At 39.8% G+C, this 23,451-nt stretch overlaps 1 protein-coding gene across 1 annotated transcript; it reads right to left on the reverse strand.

Annotated features, from left to right (window-relative positions):
• Positions 1 to 229: 229 nt before the first annotated feature.
• phf10 (PHD finger protein 10) lies at positions 230 to 17,716 on the reverse strand. Its single transcript, XM_014179889.2, has 12 exons — positions 17,518 to 17,716; positions 7,179 to 7,285; positions 6,713 to 6,843; positions 6,249 to 6,332; positions 5,962 to 6,086; positions 5,599 to 5,748; positions 5,302 to 5,411; positions 5,057 to 5,201; positions 4,740 to 4,883; positions 1,468 to 1,576; positions 1,070 to 1,258; positions 230 to 514 (listed from the first exon to the last, which is right to left on the reverse strand). Exons 1-12 carry the CDS (start codon positions 17,584 to 17,586, stop codon positions 417 to 419), a joined length of 1,461 nt encoding a protein of 486 aa, XP_014035364.1. The 5' UTR covers positions 17,587 to 17,716; the 3' UTR covers positions 230 to 416.
• Positions 17,717 to 23,451: the final 5,735 nt, after the last annotated feature.

The raw sequence follows: 23,451 nt of genomic DNA on the forward strand, positions 1-23,451 counted from the left end.
GCTATTGTGGTGCCTGCTGTATGTCTGGTTCTATTGACTATGGCCTTAGAAACTTCACATAACATGTTGTGGTTGATTTAGCATTCTATTGTAACTGTCACCTGAGAGGAATAGGCTCTAAATAAAGAATCTTTGCGTCAGGACTTTGATAAGCACTTATTGATCACTCTTTCCCTTTCCCTTATTAGAGACAATCTGTGCTTTAATGAAACATCAGGGCAGTCATGGGTTATTAAAAAAAGCTTTTACTGGCAAAAATGTTTACTTCAGTGGCAATGACATTTCAAATCCAATTGTGACAAAGTAAATCCATATATACAGGATTATCAAACTTAATCTTAACAATCAAAAGTACAAAAAGTATCTTTAAAATTGAGGATTAGCTTGTTGAGTTGATCATTGTCCGTAATCGCATTCTATTTGTGTGCAGATTTGGACTTTTTGGGTGTTTTTATTCCTCCTTTTTTCTTGGGCGTTGAGAACTCCTTGATGCAACACTCACAAACCCAGCAACCTGAGGAGAAAAAAACCACAAAGTTACATATTAGAGTAGAGCCACATCAAACCAAAGGCTAAAAAATAGACTGCATCATGGGATCCTTCAGACTAAAAGGCATCTGACAAAAAACAGCTATTTCTAACATTTGATTTCAACACTTATAAAGCACTTTGACCACATTCCAAACGTGAACTTTCTGATGTTTAATGTGCAGCTACACTAACTATAGCAAATTGAGGTAACAAACAACCCTTCTTGACTGCACAAAAAAATAAATAATAATTGGCAGTCTTCACCCCAAGCCGAAAAGTAGTTCAGTTGCCTAAGCAAATTAATAATGCTGTTTCACATAAAACCAGCTAAATGCAAATCACCACAAAACTCCATATGAGACTACATAAGAGAAAGTGAGAGAGCGCGTGACAGAGTCCCTTCCTTCCATGAAATAATCACTTATCTAACACACACATTGGTAGGAGTAAGCAACGATTCCATCACAAAGATTTCACCAAGGAAAGAAGTAATGATGCATCCTTAAAGTATTTGAAAAGACCCAGAGAGAGAGCTCACCTAGAGGGATGGAGTCCAGGCCCACGCAGAAGGTGTGGAAGCCCCGGTCACACTTGTCACAGAACATCATCTCCTCCTCGTGGTGGGGCTGCTCACACACCGTGCACGTCTTACACTCCATACACTGCCACGGGTAGGTCTTAATCAGGCCAACCAGCTCCTCACTCATATCCAGGCACGATGGGTGACCTGGGACACACACACACACACACACACGGCATTGCTCGCACCACAGCACTACTCCAAAACACACTGCATAATCCCAACTTGTGATCACGACTAGGCTAATTGAACTAAGTTATTTTGCTCATATTTTAGAAGCTTTATGTTCATTATGAACAATGCTATGTTGTGATTTGTCAGTTTTAATTTAAAAACAAAACAGAAGTTCCACTTACCACTGTTCTTGCACTGTGAGCAGTGAATGAGAGCTTCTGGCTTTCCTTTCTTGTTGGACTCCTTACCCTTCTGGCAAATGCCACAAATAGCATTGGGTATGACCTTAGGCTGCAAGAACAATGCTATAATTTTTAGCAACAAGGCCTAGTGCACCATGTGACAAAGGGCTTCTGAGCAACACACATTATACTGTACAATGTGTAAAAGCCTAAAAGGCCTGATAGGATGTATATATACACACATTTATTTCACTCGCAATTGATCCAATCTTGTTAGGTGCTTCTTATTTCACCCCCTCAAATAAGAATGACTAGAAATTGCCTATTGTCTAATTTTGAGAACCTCCCACATCAACTATTTGCTTGTTGTCATCACTTATATATAGTCGTGGGGACTGGGAGACTACGATACTTGGATCTCAAGAGCTCCAAAGGCAAAAACCAAGAGGTCAAGTTGATTTAAGATTAAGTTGGATGTGCCATGCTGTCCCACATCGCCGCTCATAGCAGGTTAAACACTTGAATGTCCCTCCTGAGGAGACCAAGGTGTTTCCACCCATTGTTAACCCACATTTATAAAAAGGCAGTTAGCCAAAGACATTTCTGACAGGAGGAAAACTCATCTTTCACTGCAGATATATTTCTTTACAGGACCTGTCTCTGCTGCTAACACAATCAAAACATATCTGTACAGTCTATTTGTTTGAAATCTTTATTTCAATGGTTAACTGTGTCTAAATACTGACATATCAAACGTTTTCCTACATAAAAAGTATTGGATTAGATAAGAGCAGTTAAAGCCTTTCTAAGAAACAAACAACGAGACATGTGGTAGGGCAAATCGGAGATTAGAGACACACAGTTAAGTTAATAAAGGACATAACTAATTGAACACAAGAGGTCTTCACAGAAAGAGGAGTGCCAGCTAAACCAGGAGAACACAAATGTATCCAAAAAAGGTATGACAATCAAAAGGGACACCTTTATGCCATTGCACTCAAATCAAACATGTAAGACACATTCAATTCTGAGTGTGAGAAGTATACAAATTGAGCTTTGAAGGATCAACAAACTGTACCTACTTAGGTGCGCAGTTTGCACAAATATTGGGAATGTGTGCAAACAATTGGGAGGATACAGCCCATGAGTATGAAGTAGGCTGTGTGTTCATGGAAATATCTCCTATTTTCAAAATGTCAACCCGTTTGGTGTTGCCATCCTGAAATGTTTCATTTGACTGGTGCAAAACATAAGGAAAGAAAAGGTTACATATTTTCTGTTAGGCTTCAGATGGCTACCCCTGCAGTGTAGTGCCAACACAAGCAATTTATACCACTACGATTATGAAAATAATCATTTCTTGTACAGTCCCTGAACTCTACCTTGCATTAAAATTATAATAAAGTAAACTTTAATGCCATGTTCTCTATGGCGACATTAATAGGTTGAGTACATTTTTCTGCCAGTATTGTATCTGTATTGGCTTCAGTCTTAATTCAATGAGCGCCGATATTGGAAAGTTATTGTTAAATTCCGAACACATCTATGACGCATTACATACTAACAATAAAGAGAGGGTAAGTAGACAAAAGTTTTACAAAGTTTGGTTTAAAACTGTGGTGTTCACTCAAAACAAATAATTCTAATTCCCTTTGGAAACATGCTGATTGGAAACATAACAGACAAATCCATCCCTGTGGAAAGTTATGAGCTCTCCACTCTACAATCAGTGACCAAATCCTGATGTATGATATGGTATTTGTGGTGTAGTAATACGTAATACTAGTCATGCCATGACAAGCTATGTATATTTGTGCTTACTGCACTTGCTGTCGGTTTTGGCAAACTAAATTTGATCAATTCTGCCATGTTGCCCTTGCAGTAAAACAGATGACAGTAAATTGCCCGGAAGGTAGATCATGTTGATCCCAGAAATGCCATTCTCTTATCAAATAATTTAAACTTAACACAACAATAACTTTCAGAGGCAACCGAAAGTAAAAAAAGCCAACATATAGAAAGTGTATTAACAGGCCTCTGACACACTGACATTGTGTTCTCCAGTCTCATAATAAACAAAGAACAGTCTAAGGTTATATCAAACAACCGTTATAGAATAACGGCACAAGAATACTGGTTTAAAAGCATACTAATATACACAGACATAACTTGAATTATAAAACTTTTAAACACTCAAGTATTAACGTAATTTTAGTGCTACTACTAAATAAAATGTATGCATCTTATAAAGTATGTATCATAAGAAATATGTTGTTTAAAAACAATGAATCTAGCAGCCAAATATACTGTAACTGGTCTCTTGTCTTAATTAGTGTGTTGCCAAGTACACAGAAGAGAGGTATATTAAGACATTCAAATAGGGTAAAAAATGTACAAGTCTTTAAGACCAATCAAAAGTGCAGTGAAGAACAAGTCCTAGATGTGACAGAACTACTCAAATGTTATTGCTCATAAAGTCTGATATGGAACCATCAGTGTATTACCATACGGTTGGTATAGAACCATCACTGTTTTAAAGAGACTTTCCGGAAGATTTGCATACTTTTTAGCCAGTAGTTCTGAAAGTAACGCTGAAGAGCCAGAACGGGTCCCCTAGAATTGCTTACATGCAGTACGTCATTGCTCGCTGTGTCACTGAGTCATTGGGCCCGCCCTGCAACCTCATTGGATAACGCTGGGCAGGCCTGGGCCAGCCTTCTTCTCTCACTGTGCAACTCGTCAATGTGCATCTTGCTAGCTGTCACTGAAATGGCAAGGGGCTGAAGCAGATTGGCTGGAACTCTAATTGCTATGGGGCTTGCCCACATGGGCCAAGCTTGCATTGCTCAAAACACAGCTTCCAGAAAACAGTCGTTTTCAAACTAGGGATTTTGTGGCTAATTGAGGTAAGACAATAATTCTACTCATAGACTATGCATGTATGAACTACACATTGCCACATCCAGCCCAAAGCGGGAGGTTTAAAAAAAATACTTAAGTAGTCGCCAAAGATCCGGAACGTCTCTTTAACCATATGGTCGGTTCACAACCAAACTGGACCAAGTGGAAGAGGGAAGGCAGAGTGTTGCCCCAAGAGAGAACTATTGCCACCTGGTGGAGTGTGTGTGTTAGGAGTGACAGGACCAGAAATCGGGGTGGGGACAAAGGAGGGTCTCTCTACTGAAAGTGCTGAAGAAGCTGGAAGAGGTGGCGGAGTAGGGGAAAGGGAAAAGAAGTGCTGTTGGAGAAAGTCAGGGGCTTTTTTCTTCTACCTTGTACCCAGGGACAGATTTGTGTTGGTTGAGGCGTGGGGTGGCATCTTTAGCCGGGGTGGCAGTCCTGTCCTTGGCCTTGCCCTTTGACTGCACTCCACTGTCCTGACTGTCCCCATCTGAGGTGTTTCCAGATGAGCTGTCCTGTAAACAAAATTCAGTTCTTAATATTCAAGCAAGCTGCCAAGGAGTTTACATAGTCAACTTACAAAGCATCTCTAGGCATTTACTGGTAATACAATAAAACATGTCATTGCATCTCAAGCTCTGAAATCAAGTGAAGCGTGTAAAAATAGTTCCAGAACCCAGTTTCTTACAGAATTTTTCTTGCCCTCTTCTCCCTTGTTTTCATCTGCATCATCTGAGTCCCCATCGCTGTCCAGGGCAGGCAGCTCCGGGTCAAGGGGGGGCTCGAACAGGGCTGTGTTCAGGGGCAAGTAGCGCAGTTCGTTGGGAGAGTACCTGTATCACACACAGGAACATCAGTTTATCATCTATTCAAACATCTTTAGAGGTCAGGACCTCATTCATGAAGACTAGTTTTTTGGTTAGTGACCCGTACCTTTTGTAATAGTCCTGGAACTGCCCAGGGATGAGGGCCACTGGATAGGGTCCAGTCTTGGTTCTCTCTGGAGGAAGAACTTTATACCTCCCTTGGGGTACTTGGATAATCTGTTCGAAAGTTGCATTTGAAACACACTTCAATTACACGTTCAAATTCACACAACTGAGTCTTACAGTTTACCAATGTACTGATATACTGTATCTACTCAAACATGAACAAGTGGGAGTTCTTATGAACACATACAAAATATGTATGACTACTAAGCCTATGTGTTTATTCAAGGTATTAACGTACATGTGTCTGAAGGTCAAAATATGCCCTTCTCTCTTCCATCCTTTCCCTGTTGAAGTTACTGTTGAACTCTGCAGCTTTCTTGGCAGCTTTCTTTATGTACTCTGGCACTTTACTGGCTTCAACCTTCTGAGGGTTTTGTTGCTGCATTTTCTAGGAGATATAAAAATTCAATGTTACCATACAACATATTGAATAACCATGTCAACAGTTAATGTACTGTGAGTGAAAATATAATCTGGTAATTTAAGTCAAAGGCTGTTGTAACTCCGTTTTTTCATCCACACCAAAGCTATAAAAAAATGTTTTGTCAATGTTGCGGAGCATACTAACATTAGTAATACTCTCTGAAATGAGAGTACTTACAGAGTACTCTTTTGCTATCCTCTGACGCTCCCTCTCTTGGAGAATGACAGAATACTCAGCATGTTTGCCCGGGTACTCCTTGATCATTAAATCAATGACTTCATCACTTCGTAAAGCAGTCAAACCTGGAAAAAGAGATTCACAATTACTTAATGTATACAGTTTCAAGGTAAGGAGTGGCCTAATTCCCCAAAACAACTATTGGGATGGCTTTGGCCCTGATTGGTCTATGTCACACTCCAAGCTCTTCCTGGTTACGCAACAATTACATGTTTCTAAGTTCTCACCCAAGGTGCACTGTGTCTCGGTGATGACATTTTGCTCCCTCAGATATAGCTTTTCCTTGTGGGAGAGGTCTCTCCTTTCCAAATCTAAAAGAAGAATTTATTGAATTTATTGGATAATTAAAAATAGTAGGCTACTCCAGCCGGAGACAACATTACATACATAAAAAAAAGACGATATAAACAAAGCCTGAAGGCTTATTTCCATTGATGGTCCTTTGTAGCTCAGTTGGTTGAACATGCGCTTGTAACACCAGGGTAGTGGGTGTATTAATGTATACACGCATGACTAAGTTGCTTTGGATAAAAGCGTCTGCTAATGGCATTTATTATTAAGATAAGACATGATTAGCCAGAGTGACCAGTTTAACATCAGTATAGTCTACAGATAGTCTTGTTATAGCCCAATCACCAAATTTACACACAATGATCCTATACCATATATGCCAAACATTCAGCCACATCACCTGGATATTTTCGCTTGAATGAAGTCACTCCCAGATATTCACTGACTTGTTCTTGCAACATATAGTACTCCCCACTGCCATCTGAGGGCCACCTGTACTCAGTCAGATTTTCTGCTGAGAAGTATGTGGGCCTGGGGAAACACACGTATGACTGAAAGGTTAAGAGCAGGGTAAAGTCTTAAGCCTATGTTATTAGACATACAGGCTGCGATTAGACCAGTCCAATTCTGATATTTCTTTCACTAATTGGTCTTTTGACCAATCAGATCAGTTCTGAACAAGAGTGATGTAAAAAGATCTGATGTGATTGATCAAAATCCCAATTAGTGAGAAGAAAAAAAATCAGAATTGGGCTGCCTGTGTAAAAACAGCCTAACTGTTTGTTAACGGGATTAGGTGTGATCAATTAGACATATTTGCATCACTACTTCCTATCTACGCATTCAGATACGACTTTACCACATACCCAAGTTCCTGACTGGAGGTGTCGCAACTTCTGGAACTGTCGCCTGAACCCATGCGTCGCCTTTTTGGAGCTTGACTGCCATCATTGGAAACTTCCTCAATGTCATCCTAAAAACACAGTTAGGATACACAGTTAGGATACACAAAACACCTGAACTATTACTTGTTAAAGTTAATAGTTCTCTCCAGAATGAAAGTTTGTTGGCCACTGAACAAAAATGCAAACGCAACATGTAAAGTGTTGGTCCCATGTTCCATGAGCTGAAATATAAGATCGCAGAAATGTTCAATACGCAGAAAAATCTTATTTCTCTCAAATGTTGGGCACAAACTTGCTTACATCCCTGTTAGTGAGCATTTCTTCTTTCCCAAGATAATGCCTCACAAAGAAGGGCACCTATTGGTAGATGGGTACATTAAAAAAAAAAAAAAAAAAAAAGCAGACATTGAATATGGTGAAGTTATTAATTACACTTTGGATGGTGTATCAATACACCTAGTCACTACAAAGATACAGGCGTCCTAACTCAGTTGCCGGAGAGGAAGGAAATCGCTCAGGGATTTCACCATGAGGCCAATGGTGACTTTAAAACAGTTAGAGTTTAATGGCTGTGATAGGAGAAAACTGAGGATGGATCAACATTGTAGTTTCTCCACAATACTAACCTAAATGACAGAGTGAAAAGAAGGAAGGACATTAATCGTGCTTGCAATAAGGCACTAAAGTAAAACGACAAAATGTGGCAAACAAATGAACTTCATGTCCTGAATACAAAGTGTTGTTTGGGGCAAATCCAACACAACACATTACTGAGCACCACTCTTCATATTTTCAAGCATGGTGGTGGCTGCATCATGTTATCTGTATGCTTGTCATCAGCAAGGACTGAGGAGTTTTGTATAAAAATAAACATAATAGAGCTAAGCACAGGCAATATTCTAGAGGAAAACCTGCTTTAGTCTGTTTTCCAACATACACTTGGAGACAAATTAACATTTCAGCAGGAAAATAACCTAAAACACAAGGCCAAATATACTGGAGTTGCTTACCAAGACGACATTGAATGTTCCTGAGTGGCCTAGTTAGTTTTGACTGAAATCCGCTTGAAAATCTATGGCAAGGCTGGTACAATCCAGATGTGCAAACCGGAAAGCTCTTAGACTTACCCAGAAAGACTCACTGCTGTAATCGCTACCAAAGGTGACTTTAACATGTATTGACTCAGACATGTGAATGCTTATGTAAATTAGATATATTTCTGTATTTCATTTTCAATCAATTTGAAGAATAAAAAGCTCAAAACATGTTTTCTCTTTGTCATTATGGGGTATTCTGTATAGATAGGTGAGAGAGAAAAATAAATATTTAAGAACATTTTGAATTCAGGCTGTATGAATACCTTCTGAAAGCACTGTACCTTTAGCATCGATTGACGATAGTATGTTCAGGCCGAAGGTGTTTTGTCAAGAGCCCTGACGCTTGTTCTAAACGTTAACACACATCTTTCGCGGTACAGTTTTGTAAACAGAAGGAACAGATCTTTCTTATCAGCGAGAAATAAAATATATTTTGAAAACGGTTAAAATACTACACACCAAGATGTCAAAACATTTAAACAAAATTGGAATCCTTAACATTAAAGAAAAATCCCAAACCTTTCCCAAACCCTTATGGCAGTGCAGTCACCACAAAACAATATTTTCTGTGTTATAGCCTAACTAGACAATAGGCTATAAATGCCGGGGAAAGTTCTGTAATTTAAATAGAATTTTAGGCTACGTTGTTGAATTTGCGAGGCATGCAAGATAGATTACCAAGACATATGCACTCCGTTTTTTTCTGCTTGCCCACTCCTCGCTCTCCCTTGCCTGGGGCATATTCATTACACTGATTCTGTTGCAAAATGTTTCTTAAACGAAAGCAAACTAAAGGAAACGGCGAGGGAGATACCTACCTGCATTTGCCCAATAAAAACTCTCCTTTTTGTTGCAAATTGCAACTGTTTCAACTAATGATTACACCCGTGTGTTCAGTCTTGGCAACTAAATCAGACTCATCCGTTCCAAACCTACTGAATCTTAAGAGTTGATTACATACGGAATCTAATCTTCAGTTCATGTGCAAGGAGGAATCAATTACTTTGGAGTCGACTCTCCACGACTACGTCATTGTCGTTAACAGTTGGAAAAATTAGAGAGAAAGGCGAGGGATAGCAGCAATGTCCTGTATGGTAACACGATGAGAAGGAAATGTGGAATTGAGGTACAGTATTGGTAGTACAGGTGCAATGCCATACCATCTGAAAAGGAACGCACCGTGAGACCCAACCCATTGCTAGCTGCGTGGTCCCATGATGTTTATAGTTGCGTACTATTGTTTGTACAGATGAACGTGGTACCTTCAGGCGTTTGGAAATTGCTCCCAAGGATGAACCAGACTTGTGGAGGTCTACAATTTTTTTCTGAGGTCTTGGCTGATTTCTTTTGATTTTCCCATGATGTCAAGCAAAAAGGCACTGAGTTTGAAGGTAGGCCTTGAAATACATCCACAGGTACACCTCCAATTGACTCAAGTGATGTCAATTAGCCTATCAGAAGCTTCTAAAGCCATGGCATAATTCTCTGGAATTTTCCAAGCTGTTTAAAGGCACAGTCAACTTAGTGTATGTAAACGTCTGACCCACTGGAATTGTGATACAGTGAATTACAGTGAAATAATCTGTCTGTAAACAATTGTTGAAAAAATTGCTTGTGTCATGCACAAAGTAGATGTCCGAACCGACTTGCCAAAACTATAGTTCGTTAACAAGAAATTTGTGGAGTGGTTGAAAAACGAGTTTCAATGACCCCAACCTAAGTGTATGTAAACTTCCGACTTCAACTGTATTTGTGTGGCAACATCCAAACTTTTCCCCAACAGATATTATCAAACAATTCCCATAAGGCATGACATAAGGTATAGATACAAACCTTGTTTCAGCAGGATGTTGTATCGCTCTGTTGTTTAATGGACCAAAAGAGAAACAAATCTTTCCTACTGATGAGTTAATGGAAGGTAGGCTCTGAGGGTCAGGTCTTGACACGTCCCTGAATAATAAAGCAACACCTGAGGGAATTGCAAAATCTTTTGGTGTTACAGGGACCTTGTAAAGTGATAAGAATCCCTCATAACTAAGTAAAAAACCCTCCGCATTTACAAGTTGGCTCACCAATAGGATATTATTTCAGAACCAATACTCTAAAAACAAAAGTATTTTTATACAATATATCCTGATTATTCCATATATAATATCTGTGTGGAGAAAAATTATGCTTATAAATTAAAGGTCCATGACAAGAAAACCTGCCGATGAAAAGCAGAAAGTTTCACTGGAACTTCGTCAATATTATAATTGCAAACCAACATTAAGTTAAGGCCACCAAAAGTAGAGAAGACATGAGGAATAAAATTCCACATAGAAGTGGGTCTTCTTAGGAATAGTTTTATCCAATTGATCTTTAAATAATACTTTTAAGGTAGTAAAGTCCAGAAAATTCAGCCCATCATACTCATAAGTGTTCATTACAACAGTTTAAAGCATCTGGTCTATCTCCTTGCTTATTTTACCGTCAAGATATAAAGACATAAAGATATCTGTAGAGATACCTTCAGCTTTGGTTATTAGGACTCTTCCTTTTAAAGATAAGTCCCTCTGTAGCCATTGATTTAGCTTCTTCTGAGTTTTTTTTTAATGAGGGTTAGAATTTAGTAAGCCTCTAGACTTCTGATCTGTAGTAATGGTTATGCCTAAATATCTAAGTTCTTCTTTCACTGGAATACCATAATATGAAGGTGTCACACAATCTTTGACAGCCATGAGTTCACATTTATTAATGTTAAGATATAGACCAGACGCTTTAGAAAAGGATTGTATCACATTGATCGATATGGGAATTTGGTTACCGTCTTTCATAAAAAGTGTAGTATCATCAGCCAGCTGGATTATAATAGTTTCTTTACCAGCTCTGGAAATACCTTGTACAGGACTATTATTTAAAAAATGTGTAAGAAGTTGGGTGATTAATAAAAACAGATACAGAGATAGGACAGCCTTGCCTAATTCCTCTCTTTAACTCAAATCTAAGTAAGGTGACATATTTCAATTTGATAGTGCTGTTACCATTTGTATAGAGTCTTAATAACCTTACAGAAAAAATCCCCAAAGCCAAATTTCTCAAGGGAGTGGAAGAGGAACTGATGCTCTACTGTGTCAAATGCTTTATAAAAATCTTTAACTGAGCATAGCTTCATATTATTTATTAGGTCTGAGTAGTCAAGTATGTCTAATACTTGATATTGTTAGAAATATGTATGTTCCTCATAAAGCCACTGTGTTTCATCAATGATTGCATCCAGGACTTCTTTAATTATTTTTGCAAGTAGTAAGGCTAACAAGAAGACAAATTGGACGGCAGTTATCAATGAGCAGCACTTCTTTTTTAGGCTTAGGTGTCAGTGTTATTAACCCCTGACTTATTGTAGGAGGGAGAACATTGTTTTTAATACTCTCTAAACAGACTTCAAATAGGAAGGGAGCTACTTGTTCAGAAAATAATATGTAAAATTCTGAAGTAATTCCATCAACACCTGGTGATTTATTGCTCTTAGATGTTTGATAGACTCTAATCTCTTCAACTTGATGGGTTCATCACACTGTTTACATTCTATATCACTGATAGAGTGAACATTATTCAGTGAGTCAAAAAACATCTGGATTCCTGACAGTACGTAGAGCTATACAATTTCCTGTAAAAATTGCTACAGTATTTAGCGATTAATTTTTGGCCATCTGTAATAACACCAATGTTTAACTTATGGATAGTGTTATTTGTAGAGTGAAATTTCTCAAGTCTAAAGAAATAGGATGAATTCTGTTCTCCCTCCTCAATCCATTTGTTCCTAGATCTAATAAAGGCTCCTTCTGCGTTTAATCTCTATATATATTATCAGTTTATTTTGTAACTCAAATCAGTTCCATTTTCTCCCCCGAGGGGCTGGCTGGGGACCTCTGAGAAACGGAAGTTATCTTAATGATGATCACCTTTTCCTCCTCAGCTCTTCAGGTCTTAGCAAGATTACTACCATATTTTGTAAGGTATTTGGACACCTCAAATTTAAAGAGCTCCCAGTTCTTGCAATAAGATTTTTCTTCACAAGCCCTTTCCCAAAAGTGTGAGAGCAGATCTTTTACCTCAAAATATCATTATTTAATAACGAGCTATTTAGCTTCCAGTAGGATGCTCTACCAAGGTTAGTATCAGGGGTAAATAATTTGATATCAATGTAAATGGCCCTATGGTCTGTGAGTGGAGTAGTACAAATATTTGTAGTAACACACTCACTATCAATACATTTGGATATAAGCCAAAAATCTATTCTGGACTGTCTGGAACCTGTTTTGTAACTCCAAGTGAACGATCCTTTGGCAGGAATCCTCGCTCTCCATATATCAGTAAGATCCAACTTTTCCATAAAGTATTAAACCCAAATTCTGACTGGTTGTCCTACCTGGGGGCCATCTATCAGTTGAATTATCTATAGTAAATGTTAAAGTCCCCTCCTATCAATAATAAGGAATTGGGAAATTTAGATAACCAATGAAGTATATATTTCTCTATAGATTCAAGCAACTCATCATTCTCATGTTTGGTGTTGTACCCATAGAAGTTTACAGTAATGAGTTAATGTCATTGTAACTGATCATAAGACAAATAAAGTGACCAAAAGGGGTCATATTCCGAGTGTAGAATATTACCAAAGGTATTTTTCATTGTAGTGACACCAGCGGAGCGTTCAGATCCGTGGGAAAGCCAAATATCATTACCCCACTGTGACCTCCAGAAGTTGGCATCGGCAGAAATTGACTGAGACTCTTGAAAAAAGCAAAAATCTGTTTGAAATTGTTAAGCAAATAAAAATAAGGCCTTGTGCTTCACATTGTTTTGTAACCCCCTAGCATTAAGAGAAGCTATAGACAAAGACAAAACAACAAACATTATATAAAAGTAAACTGTAGGATGAGTCAAAAACGTAGGAGCAGTGAAGGTAAGCGATAAGGAACCGAGATCTGCACCATTTAAGTCAACTTAAAGTGAAAATACCTTATACCATAAACTCTGAGCTAGTTGTTATCCGGCTTTTGAAATTCAACTCAAAAGAAAATGACGTTCAAGACCAAACCAAGGGTTCTCTGTAGTAAGAGAGACTAAAAACGCTCTTAGTGTAATCAGGAACTATTCTGAGAAATAAAATACAAAATATTTTAAATAAAAGAGTACCTACTATTTTAAGTGCATATGAAAACTGATAATAAAAAATGTTTTACATATACACGTTCCTAAGACCTTTTTCACTTGGAAATAAGTATTACTAACTAAATAGAACAATAACAGTGTAAAGCCAGAGCAGACCTGTATGCCCCCTTAAAACAGTATCTTAGTTACTGTATGCATTAAAAAATAAATACAACTTTCAATCTTCTTCATAAGTTTGTAAACAAAATAGGCCTTCTGATCTGGTCATACAAGAACAAACTAATAAATTGAGGTACCTGAGTATTCCCGAAAAATAGGTCACATGATGCTTGTTAGGTAACATTAAATCAGTACAAGGAAAATGAGAATACCTTGGCTGAAACCATCAATCTGTCCTTCTGGTGAGATTCTAGGGAGGAATATGGATTTCCGAACCGTTGATGAAGCCTCGTCTTCCGACGAAGTAAGCAGCCTTTCCCTCATTTCGTGCTTTCTTGATCGTTGGCCACAACTTGTTCCTTCTTTCAATGTCCTCCGGGCTGAGATGCTCAGCGAAACGCAGACCGTGGCTCTGAAGGAAGGCGTTCTTCCTAGCAGCTTTCCAGACAGCATCCCTGTAGAATCTGGCAGTGAAGAGGATGATTATACCCCTTGGTCTTGAATCGTTTTGCTGTTGCTTCTTGCCGAGGCGATGCACGTCGATGGTATCACCAACTTTGTTCTTCTCTGCAGGCATAACTTCTTGGCAGATGCGGATAGCTTCTCGTCGCACATCCTCATTCTCCACCTTTGGCACGCCGTAAAGTCTCAGGTTCCATCTTCTTGTGTATTGTTCCAGATCAGTGAGACATCTATGGTAGACATTGTTATTCTTTTCCACACTTTTTTCATCTTTTGACATTCATTTTCACATCATGCAAACTCCAGTCTTTTTCAAGCCTTGGATAACCATGGTGTTCGCGCCTACCATTTTCTCAATGGCATCAGACCTGGAGTTGATGAGTAAGGAGAGGGTAGCCACGATGTCAGAGTTCATGTTGGGTTTTTTGGAGGGTGGATGTTTGCGCAGAGTAACCGGTGAAGAAGGGAATTCGTCATCTTCAACAGCATTCGAAAGCATGAGATTATCCATAGGGCAAGCGTAGTTATGGCAGTTGTTTATAAGCACGTTCCTCTCTTGTTGATTAGCAAAAGAACGGCTAGCTTCTTTCTTTTTTTGTCACGACTTCGCATGGACATGCCGAAATAAATGATCCAATTATTATTCCAGTCCCAGGAAAGTTTTTATATCTTGAACAAATTAAACTTGTTTTTTCCCCCCCACAATCTTTCTGAAGTTTGTTGCGGAGCTCTATAAAAAAGTGTCTGTTCAAGCCGTCATCTTGGTCTCCCGCCTTAAATGGACACTTCTGATGACGTATCATGACGTCTGACGAGCATACACTTGCAGGGCAAGGGAGGAAGGAATGATTTTTAAATGGACCACCCTTGGCCGGAAATGTGTCTCTCTTTCATGCCGTGATGGTTGTGTTTTCAGCCACCGGTAGCATTTGGGTGCTTTATATGCACTACAGTCAATAATGAGTGCATGTCTACTTATATAATTATTAATATGCCTACTGTATGATAGCTAGCATATTAATTAGCTAACTAACGTTAGCCTGCCTAGCTTGAACTTCTGAAGAAGGAAAATATTTTATTTCTACAATTTCCAAAAGATAACCAAATAAAAACATACGAGACGTTTGTGCCGTCATGTGCATTAGTAGCACAATTTCGAACTCCCGTTTTCGGGGACTTTTCTTAGCGGATGTACAATCGTCACAAATTTAATTATGGGGAGTTTCAGGCCCGGAGTAAACATAATTGTACACTCGCAAAGCCAACTAAAAATTTGAGGACTGAGGGGCTACCGTTGCAAACTTCCCTTGCTTGGCTAATCATTTGGTCTGCCCTCCAAGATGGCGAAGGGGATTCCCCCAAAGGCATAAGGCAAGGGTAAGTGGATGAGGGGGTGTCTTCTACATTTTTTGGACCGCAGCCACAGACCGAAGACTGATAGCACTACATGTTCTAATTAGCCATCTGCATCTCTGAACATCTGTTTGTGTAATCGGAAGACTAATGCCACAAACCTGTTGTCACTGAAAAATACTGTTGGGTGCAACTGTGTTAAAACAAGTTAACAGTAAGTGTATTTTTAGCATTTGTGAAATTATTTTGATGTGATATGAAAGTAAAGGGCTTCATGTTTTTAGAACAGTACCGCAATTGAGAATACATTCAGGTTTAGATGGTATTTATCCATTGGCTGACAAAGCCAAATCGCCTCGAAGCAGAACACATAAGGTCCTTGAGGTAGGCCTAGTCCCAATTGTGATGATGCCCTCCATTGCCTGTGCAGCATAGCCACGCACGTTTACATAGAACATCCCTTGTATGTCACGAATGTTGAATAAAAATGGAACTTACTCTGACGATTGTCCTTGGGGTTGGTCCTTCAACTGGTTGAAATTTAGAACAAAATAACGACAGGAAATAATTATTAAACCGACTTCAAAACGCAGGTCTCTGTGTGGCAATCAAGAATTTGTTTGGTCATGACCCAGAGAAAGTGCACAAGACGGAAGTATGCATTCATACTATCCCAAGTCTTGCAGGTGTTTACATGGTTTTGCACATGTGCCAGGTGATAAACTTTAATGGCAGTACCAGCACTCTTAAAAAGTTGGATAAATAATACTTTCCTGTGGATATGATATATATTTTTACTTTTACCCCAATGTTCGTGACAGCCAATTGGTAGTCAGTCTTGTCCCATCGCTGCAACTCCCCTACGGACTAGGGAGAGGCAAAGGTCAAGAGTCAAGCGTCCTCCGAAACACGACCCTGCCAAGCCGCACTGCTTCTTGACACGCTGCTCGCTTAACCTGGAAGCCATCCACACCAATGTGTCGGAAGAAAAACCGTCCAACTGGAGACTGACGTCATCTTGCAGGCGCCGGGCCTGACACAAGGAGTCGCTAGAGCGCGATGGGACACGGAAATCCCCACTGGCCAAACCCTCCCCTAACCCGGACAAAGCTGGGCCAATTGTGCGCCACCTCATTGGTCTCCCAGTCATGGCCGGCTTTGACACAGCCTGGGATCGAACCCAGGGCTGTAGTGACGCCTCAAGCACTGCGATGCAGTGCCTTAGACTACTGCGCCACTCGGGAGGCCCTCCTATGAATATTTTGTCTCCAATTTCGACCATCTGAAGGACCAACCGCACAGACAACTGGTCGAGTAAGATCAAATGTAATTGTATTCAACACTCTGGATTATTAGTTTTTGCAGTGCTTTGTTTCAGACAGTAAGGTCATACCAATAATTGGTATCACAGTCAGATCCGAGTGGCGCAGCGGTATAAGGCAGTGCATCTCGGCATAAGGCAGTGCATCTCGGCGTATAATTGGCCCAGTGTCGTCCGGGTTTGGCCGGTGTAGTCCGTCATTGTAAATAATCATTTGTTCTTAACTGACTTGCCTAGTTAAATAAAGATTAAAATATTTTAATGACAACGAGCATTGGACTTGGACTGAAGTCTAATGACACACACGATGTAAACAAAAACAATGATATACTGGCACACTAAACAGCTAGCTAGTTACCTAGCAAGACACCATGCTAGCTAAGCAAGTTAGTTAGCTAACGGTATGGATAGCTAACTAGTAATGTTAGTCGTTTGCTAACAACGACAAGTTACAACACATCGACCCTCCCACAGTAACATAGCTAACAACTATCTACATTACAAGTGGCCTGCGTTCAACAACGCTGAATAAAACTAGTAGCTAACGTGGCCTACCACTATTAAATAGTAATTTGTAAATATTTCTCACGTTAGCTAACTAGCGAAACCGCGGTAGGTTTGATGACAACAAAGGAGTTGGAGGTTGATGTGTTGTCGTTAGAGCGCACCGGCTTAGCATGTCTTAAACCCATTATTAGCATGTATGGCCAGTAATGTGTATATTCTGTTACGATACATTTGCCAAGTTTACCTTTATAGACTGCGCTCCCGGGGTTGCAGGGTTGCTATCGCAAGGTCTGGGCGGGAGAACTGTAGCCATGTTTAGCGACTACTAGCTAGCTAGTTTCAGAGATGCACACTAGGAGAATAATGTTACCGACTGGAAACAGACACGGAACACATGTTCCACAAACAAATGTTCCCAGGTAACGTCCAACTCTAACCACTGATAATGCAACGGGTTGGTTGTTTAGCAACAAAACCGAAGCGTGCGCAACTATGGGGCGAAGCAGACGTGATTGGTTTACATTGTTGACAACATGTTAACTGTATTTCGTCTTCAAAGTTTACTAAAAACATACATATTTGCACAATTAGCACTTGTCTCTCAAATATATCGTCACAGTGGTTAGCTAGCTAGTGCATTTTTGCATTCACACGAAATCAGTTATAACACCTCAACAAGACATGATGCAAGAACAAGATTAAACTGGCTGAAACGAGTCACTTAAAATTCCCCACATGGAAGTCCTTGTCATTGTTGGTAGCTGTTTGGCCATCCAGAATTACAACTCACAGATTTCTTCCCCATTGAAGCTAACACATCTACATGGATGGGGATACATTTGTAAATAAATTTTTGATACCAAACCAATCAAATCCAAAATAAATGTTTTGATCTCTTAAATAGATACGTTGATGTTAAAGCAGGTGCAGCGAAATGCTTGTTTCTAGCATCTGTAATGATCAAGTGCTTTGAAAGGCTGGTTATGGCACACACCTCTATCACCCCAGACCTTGGGTCTCCAAAAGGTCAATCGCGAGCTACCAGTAGCATTATAGACTCACCAAAAAAGAAACATCCTCTCACTGTCAACTGTGTTTATTTTCAAACTTTACTTGTGTAAATATTTGTATGAACATCAGATTCAACAACTGAGACAAACTGAACAAGTTCCACAGACATGTGACTAACAGAAATGGAATAATGTGTCCCTGAAAAAAGGGGGATCAAAATCAAAAGTCAGTATCTGGTGTGGCCACCAGCTGCATTAAGTACTGCAGTGCATCTCCTCCTCATGGACTGCACCAGATTTGCCAGTTCTTGCTGTGAGATGTTACCCCACTCTTCCACAAAGGCACCTGCAAGTTCCCGGACATTTCTGTGGGGAATGGCCTTGGCCCTCAGCCTCCGATCCAACAGGTCCCAGACGTGCTCAATGGGATTGAGATCCGGGCTCTTCGCTGGCCATGGAAGAACACTGACATTCCTGTCTTGCAGGAAATCACGCACAGAATGAGCAGTATGGCTGGTGGCATTGTGATGCTGGAGGGTCATGTCAGGATGAGCCTGCAGGAAGGGTACCACATGAGGGAGGAGGATGTCTTCTCTGTAACGCACAGTGTTGAGATTGCCTGCAATGACAACAAGCTCAGTCCGATGATGCTGTGACACACCGCCCCAGACCATGACGGACCCTCCACCTCCAAATCGATCCCGCTCCAAAGTACAGGCCTCGGTGTAACGCTCATTCCTTCGACGTTGAACGCGAATCCGACCATCACCCCTGGTGAGACAAAACCGCGACTCGTCAGTGAAGAGCAGTTTTTGCCAGTCCTGTCTGGTCCAGTGACTGTGGGTCTGTGTCCATTGGTAACGTTGTTGCCGGTGATGTCTGGTCAGGACCTGCCTTAAAACAGGCCCTACAAGCCCTCAGTCCAGCCTCTCTCAGACTATTGCGGACAGTCTGAGCACTGATGGAGGGATTGTGAGTTCCTGGTGTAACTCGGGCAGTTGTTGTTGCCATCCTGTACCTGTCCCACAGGTGTGATGTTTGGATGTACCGATCCTGTGCAGGTGCTGTTACACGTGGTCTGCCACTGTGAGGACGATCAGCTGTCCATCCTGTCTCCCTGTAGCGCTGTCTTAGGCGTCTCACAGTACGGACATGGCAATTTATTGCCCTGGCCACATCTGCAGTCCTCATGCCTCCTTGTAGCATGCCTAAGGCACGTTCACGCAGGGACCCTGGGCATCTTTCTTTTGGTGTTTTTCAGTCAGTAGAAAGGCCTTTTTTATTGTCCTAAGTTTTTATAACTGTGACCTTAATTGCCTACCGTCTGTAAGCTGTTAGTGTCTTAACGACCGTTCCACAGGTGCATGTTCATTAATTGTTTATGGTTCATTGAACAAGCATGGTAACCAGTGTTTAAGCCCTTTACAATGAAGATCTGTGAAGTTTTGGATTTTTACAAATTATCTTTGAAAGACAGGGTCCTGAAAAAGGGGCGTTTCTTTTTTTGCTGAGTTTATAATCTACCATGGTAACGCACAATTATGATATATGGTACCATCTTTATTAATTGTTCATTACCATAGTACAATGGTAGTATAATGCATTAAATAAATAAACCCCCCAAGGTCAGAAGAGGTTGGTATTATATTGATTAATTTATATACCAGTATGGCTATATTTCTTGATAAAGTCAGAGGCAGGCTACGATTGTTGGTCCTAGTTTGTAACATCAAAGAAAAAGGAAATAGTTGCTGTGAAAAAGGGGTAAAACTTTCAGTATTTATAGTACCGTTTTTTTACTCATGTTTTGGTTCCCTGTGTTGCCAACCTGAAATATGAGAGTATATGGGGTATCCTAATCATTTACAGTATTTATAGTCAAGGGGTGTTGTGCTCATTTCAGCACGCAGTGGGAGCTGCTCGCACTCTACAGCTTCACTAGCCTGCCTAGTAGTCAGGGAATGCGAGCCAAGCCAACAGAAAACTGAAGAGAGAAGTGCTAGATAAACAAACTATTTTCAACGTTATAATCACGGTGAGCGAGTTATTAAGCATAGGATATGAAACACCAAGTTACGCAGTGTAATGATATTTTATAATTTTCGTTATGTTTCGATTTTTTATTGATAAAAGTCTGTTAGCAGAGAAGCGAACGTCGGCTAAAGTTAGCTCCAGTCAAGCTAGCCTTTCATAGTCTTTTAAAACTTTTATTTGAGATATAATTAATAATACATTTTTACAAATGTTTTAGTATGTTGGCCATTTAGAATTATGAGTAGCCAAGTCAGTTGATTGAGAGACAACTGAAAACTGTATTGAAGAGAGATGCACCAGATAAACTTTTTTCATTTTCAAAGTTTCTTCATTTCTCTCACCATACCCGATCCAGTTCCCAAGATTGAAGAGAGTAGACTACACTACTAGACCATGTGTGTTGTGGTTTTTCACTATGAGCTAAAAGGGTTTAAGAGGGTACTGTTGCAGAGCAAGTAGTCAATGTTGCATCATGCGAGTACCATAAATTACATTTTTGGTCTCTTTACCCGAAAAACAGTGGGACACAGACCATCATAATACATTGTAAACAAATGCCACGCTTTCTCTACATGCTGCTAGTTTTTTATTTTTTACATTGTACTACCATGGTTCATTTTTGTAGCATGTCACCACCATGGCATAATTTCATGCCATGGTAGTTTCCAAAAAAAACATGATAGTACCATGGCATTTTTTCATTGTACTAGCATGGTACATTTTTTGTAAGGGATTTACATTATCCCACCTCTGCTTATCTCCCTCCTCTCTCTCCCACCCTCTCAATTCATTTCAAAGGGCTTTGTTGGCATGGGAAACAAATGTTTACATCGCCAAAGCAAGTGAAATAGATAAACAAAAAGTGAAAAACAGTAAACATTACACTCACAAAAATTCCAAAGGAACATTTCAAATGCCATATTATAGCTATACACCATGTTGTAACAATGTGCAAATAGTTACAGTACAAAAGGGAAAATAAATAAACATATTTACAATGGTGTTTGTTCTTCACTGGTTGCCCTTTTCTTGTGGCAACAGGTCACAAATCTTGCTGCTGTGATGGCATACTGGTATTTCACCCAATAGACAAGAGTTTATCAAAATTTGATTTGTTTTCAAATTCTTTGTGGGTCTGTGTAATCTGAGGAAAATGTGGGTTTCTAATATGGTCTTACATTTGGCAGGAGGTTTCGAAGTGCAGCTCAGTTTCCACCTCGTTTTTTGGGGCAGTGTGCACATAGCCTGTCTTCTCGAGAGCCAGGTCTGCCTACGGCGGCCTCTATGCTCACTGAGTCTGTACATAGTCAGAGCATTCCTTAATTTTTGGGGGACTCTTCTCCAGGTTCATCTCTCTGTAGGTGATGACTTTTGTTACAGAAGGTTTGGGAATTTCTTCCTTTTAGGTGGTTGTAGAATTGAATGGCTCTTTTCTGGATTTTGATAATTAGTGGGTATCGGCTTAATTCTGCTCTGCATGTATTATTTGGTGTTTTACATTGTATGCAGAATTCTGCAAAAATATCCTTTGTGTAGTCTCCATTTTGTGAATTCTTGGTTGGTGAGCCAGACCCCAGATCTCACAATCATAAAGGGCAATGGGTTCTATAACTGATTCAAGTATTTTTAGCCAGATCCTATCTGTCTCAAACTTCTTCCATTTAAGGATGGAGGCCACTGTGTTCTTGGGGACCTTCAATGCTGCAGAAATGTTTTGGTACCCTTGCACAGATCTGTGCCTCGACACAATCCTGTCTCAGAGCTCTACGGACAATTCCTTTGACCTCATGGCTTGGTTTTTGCTCTGACATGCACAGTCAACTGTGGGACTTTATAGAGAACGACTACCTCATCTCTGTACCCCACACTTACAATTATGTTTACGGTCCCTCAGTCGAGCAGTGAATTTCAACAACCAGGGAGGTTTTGCAATGCCTTGCAAAGAAGGGCACCTATTGGTAGATGGGTATAAAACAAATATTTTTAAAAAGCAGACATTGAATATCCCTTTGAGCATGGTGAAGTTATTAATTACACTTTGGATGTTGTAGCAATACAGCCAGTCATTACAAAGATACAGGTGTCCTGCCCAACTCAGTAGCCGGAGAGGAAAGAAACCGCTCAAGGATTTCACCATGAGGCCAATGGTAACTTTTAAACAGTTATTTTAATAGCTGTGATAGGATAAAACTGAGGATGGATCAACAACATTGTAGTTTCTCCACAATACTTAACTAACTGACAGAGTGAAAAGAAGAAAGCTTGTACAGAATACAAATATTCCAAAACATGCATCCTATTTGCAACAAGGCTAAAGTAATACTGCAAGAAATTTGGCATATCAATTCACTTTTTGTCCTGAATACAAAGTGTTATGTGTTGTGTTGGATTTGCCCCAAACATTACTGAGTACCACTCCTCATATTCTCAAGCATAGTGATGGCTGCATCATGTTATGGTCATGCTTGTAATCATTTAGGACTGGGGAGTTTTTCAGGATAAAAAAGAAGAAGAAACTAATGGTGCTAAGCACAGGCAAAATCAGAGGAAACCTGATTCAGTCTGCTTTCCACCAGACACTGGAAGATTAATTCACCTTTCAGCAGGACAATAACCTAAAAAAGAAGGCCAAATCTACACTGGAGTTGATAACCAAGAAGACAGTGAATGTTGTTGAGTGGTCAAGTTACAGTTTTGACTTAAATCTACTTGGAAATCTATGGCAAGACCTTAAAATGGTTGTCTAGAATTTAACAACAACCAATTTGACAGGGCTTGATGAAATTTGAAAATAATAAATGGGCAAATTTTGCACAATCCTGGTGTGGAAAGCTCTTTAAAGACTCACAGTTATAATCACTTACGAGCTTTTCCCAATGATGCAGATAATAATACAAATAAATTAGTAACAAATGGAATAAAATACACAAGAATGGAGTTCTACAGGGACTACCAGTATAAGATCAATGTGCAGGGGTACGAGGTAATTAAGGTGGACATGTACATGAAGCCAGGATAAATTGGCTAGGCATCAGGATAAATTATAATAAAAGTAAAATAATGAACAGTTGCAGCAGCATATATGTGTTGTGTCGGTATGCTTTGTGTACGTATGTAGTGTATGCGAATGTGTG

This window comes from Salmo salar, chromosome ssa28 (genome assembly GCF_905237065.1).
Source record: "Salmo salar chromosome ssa28, Ssal_v3.1, whole genome shotgun sequence".
Taxonomy (NCBI): Eukaryota; Metazoa; Chordata; class Actinopteri; order Salmoniformes; family Salmonidae; genus Salmo; species Salmo salar.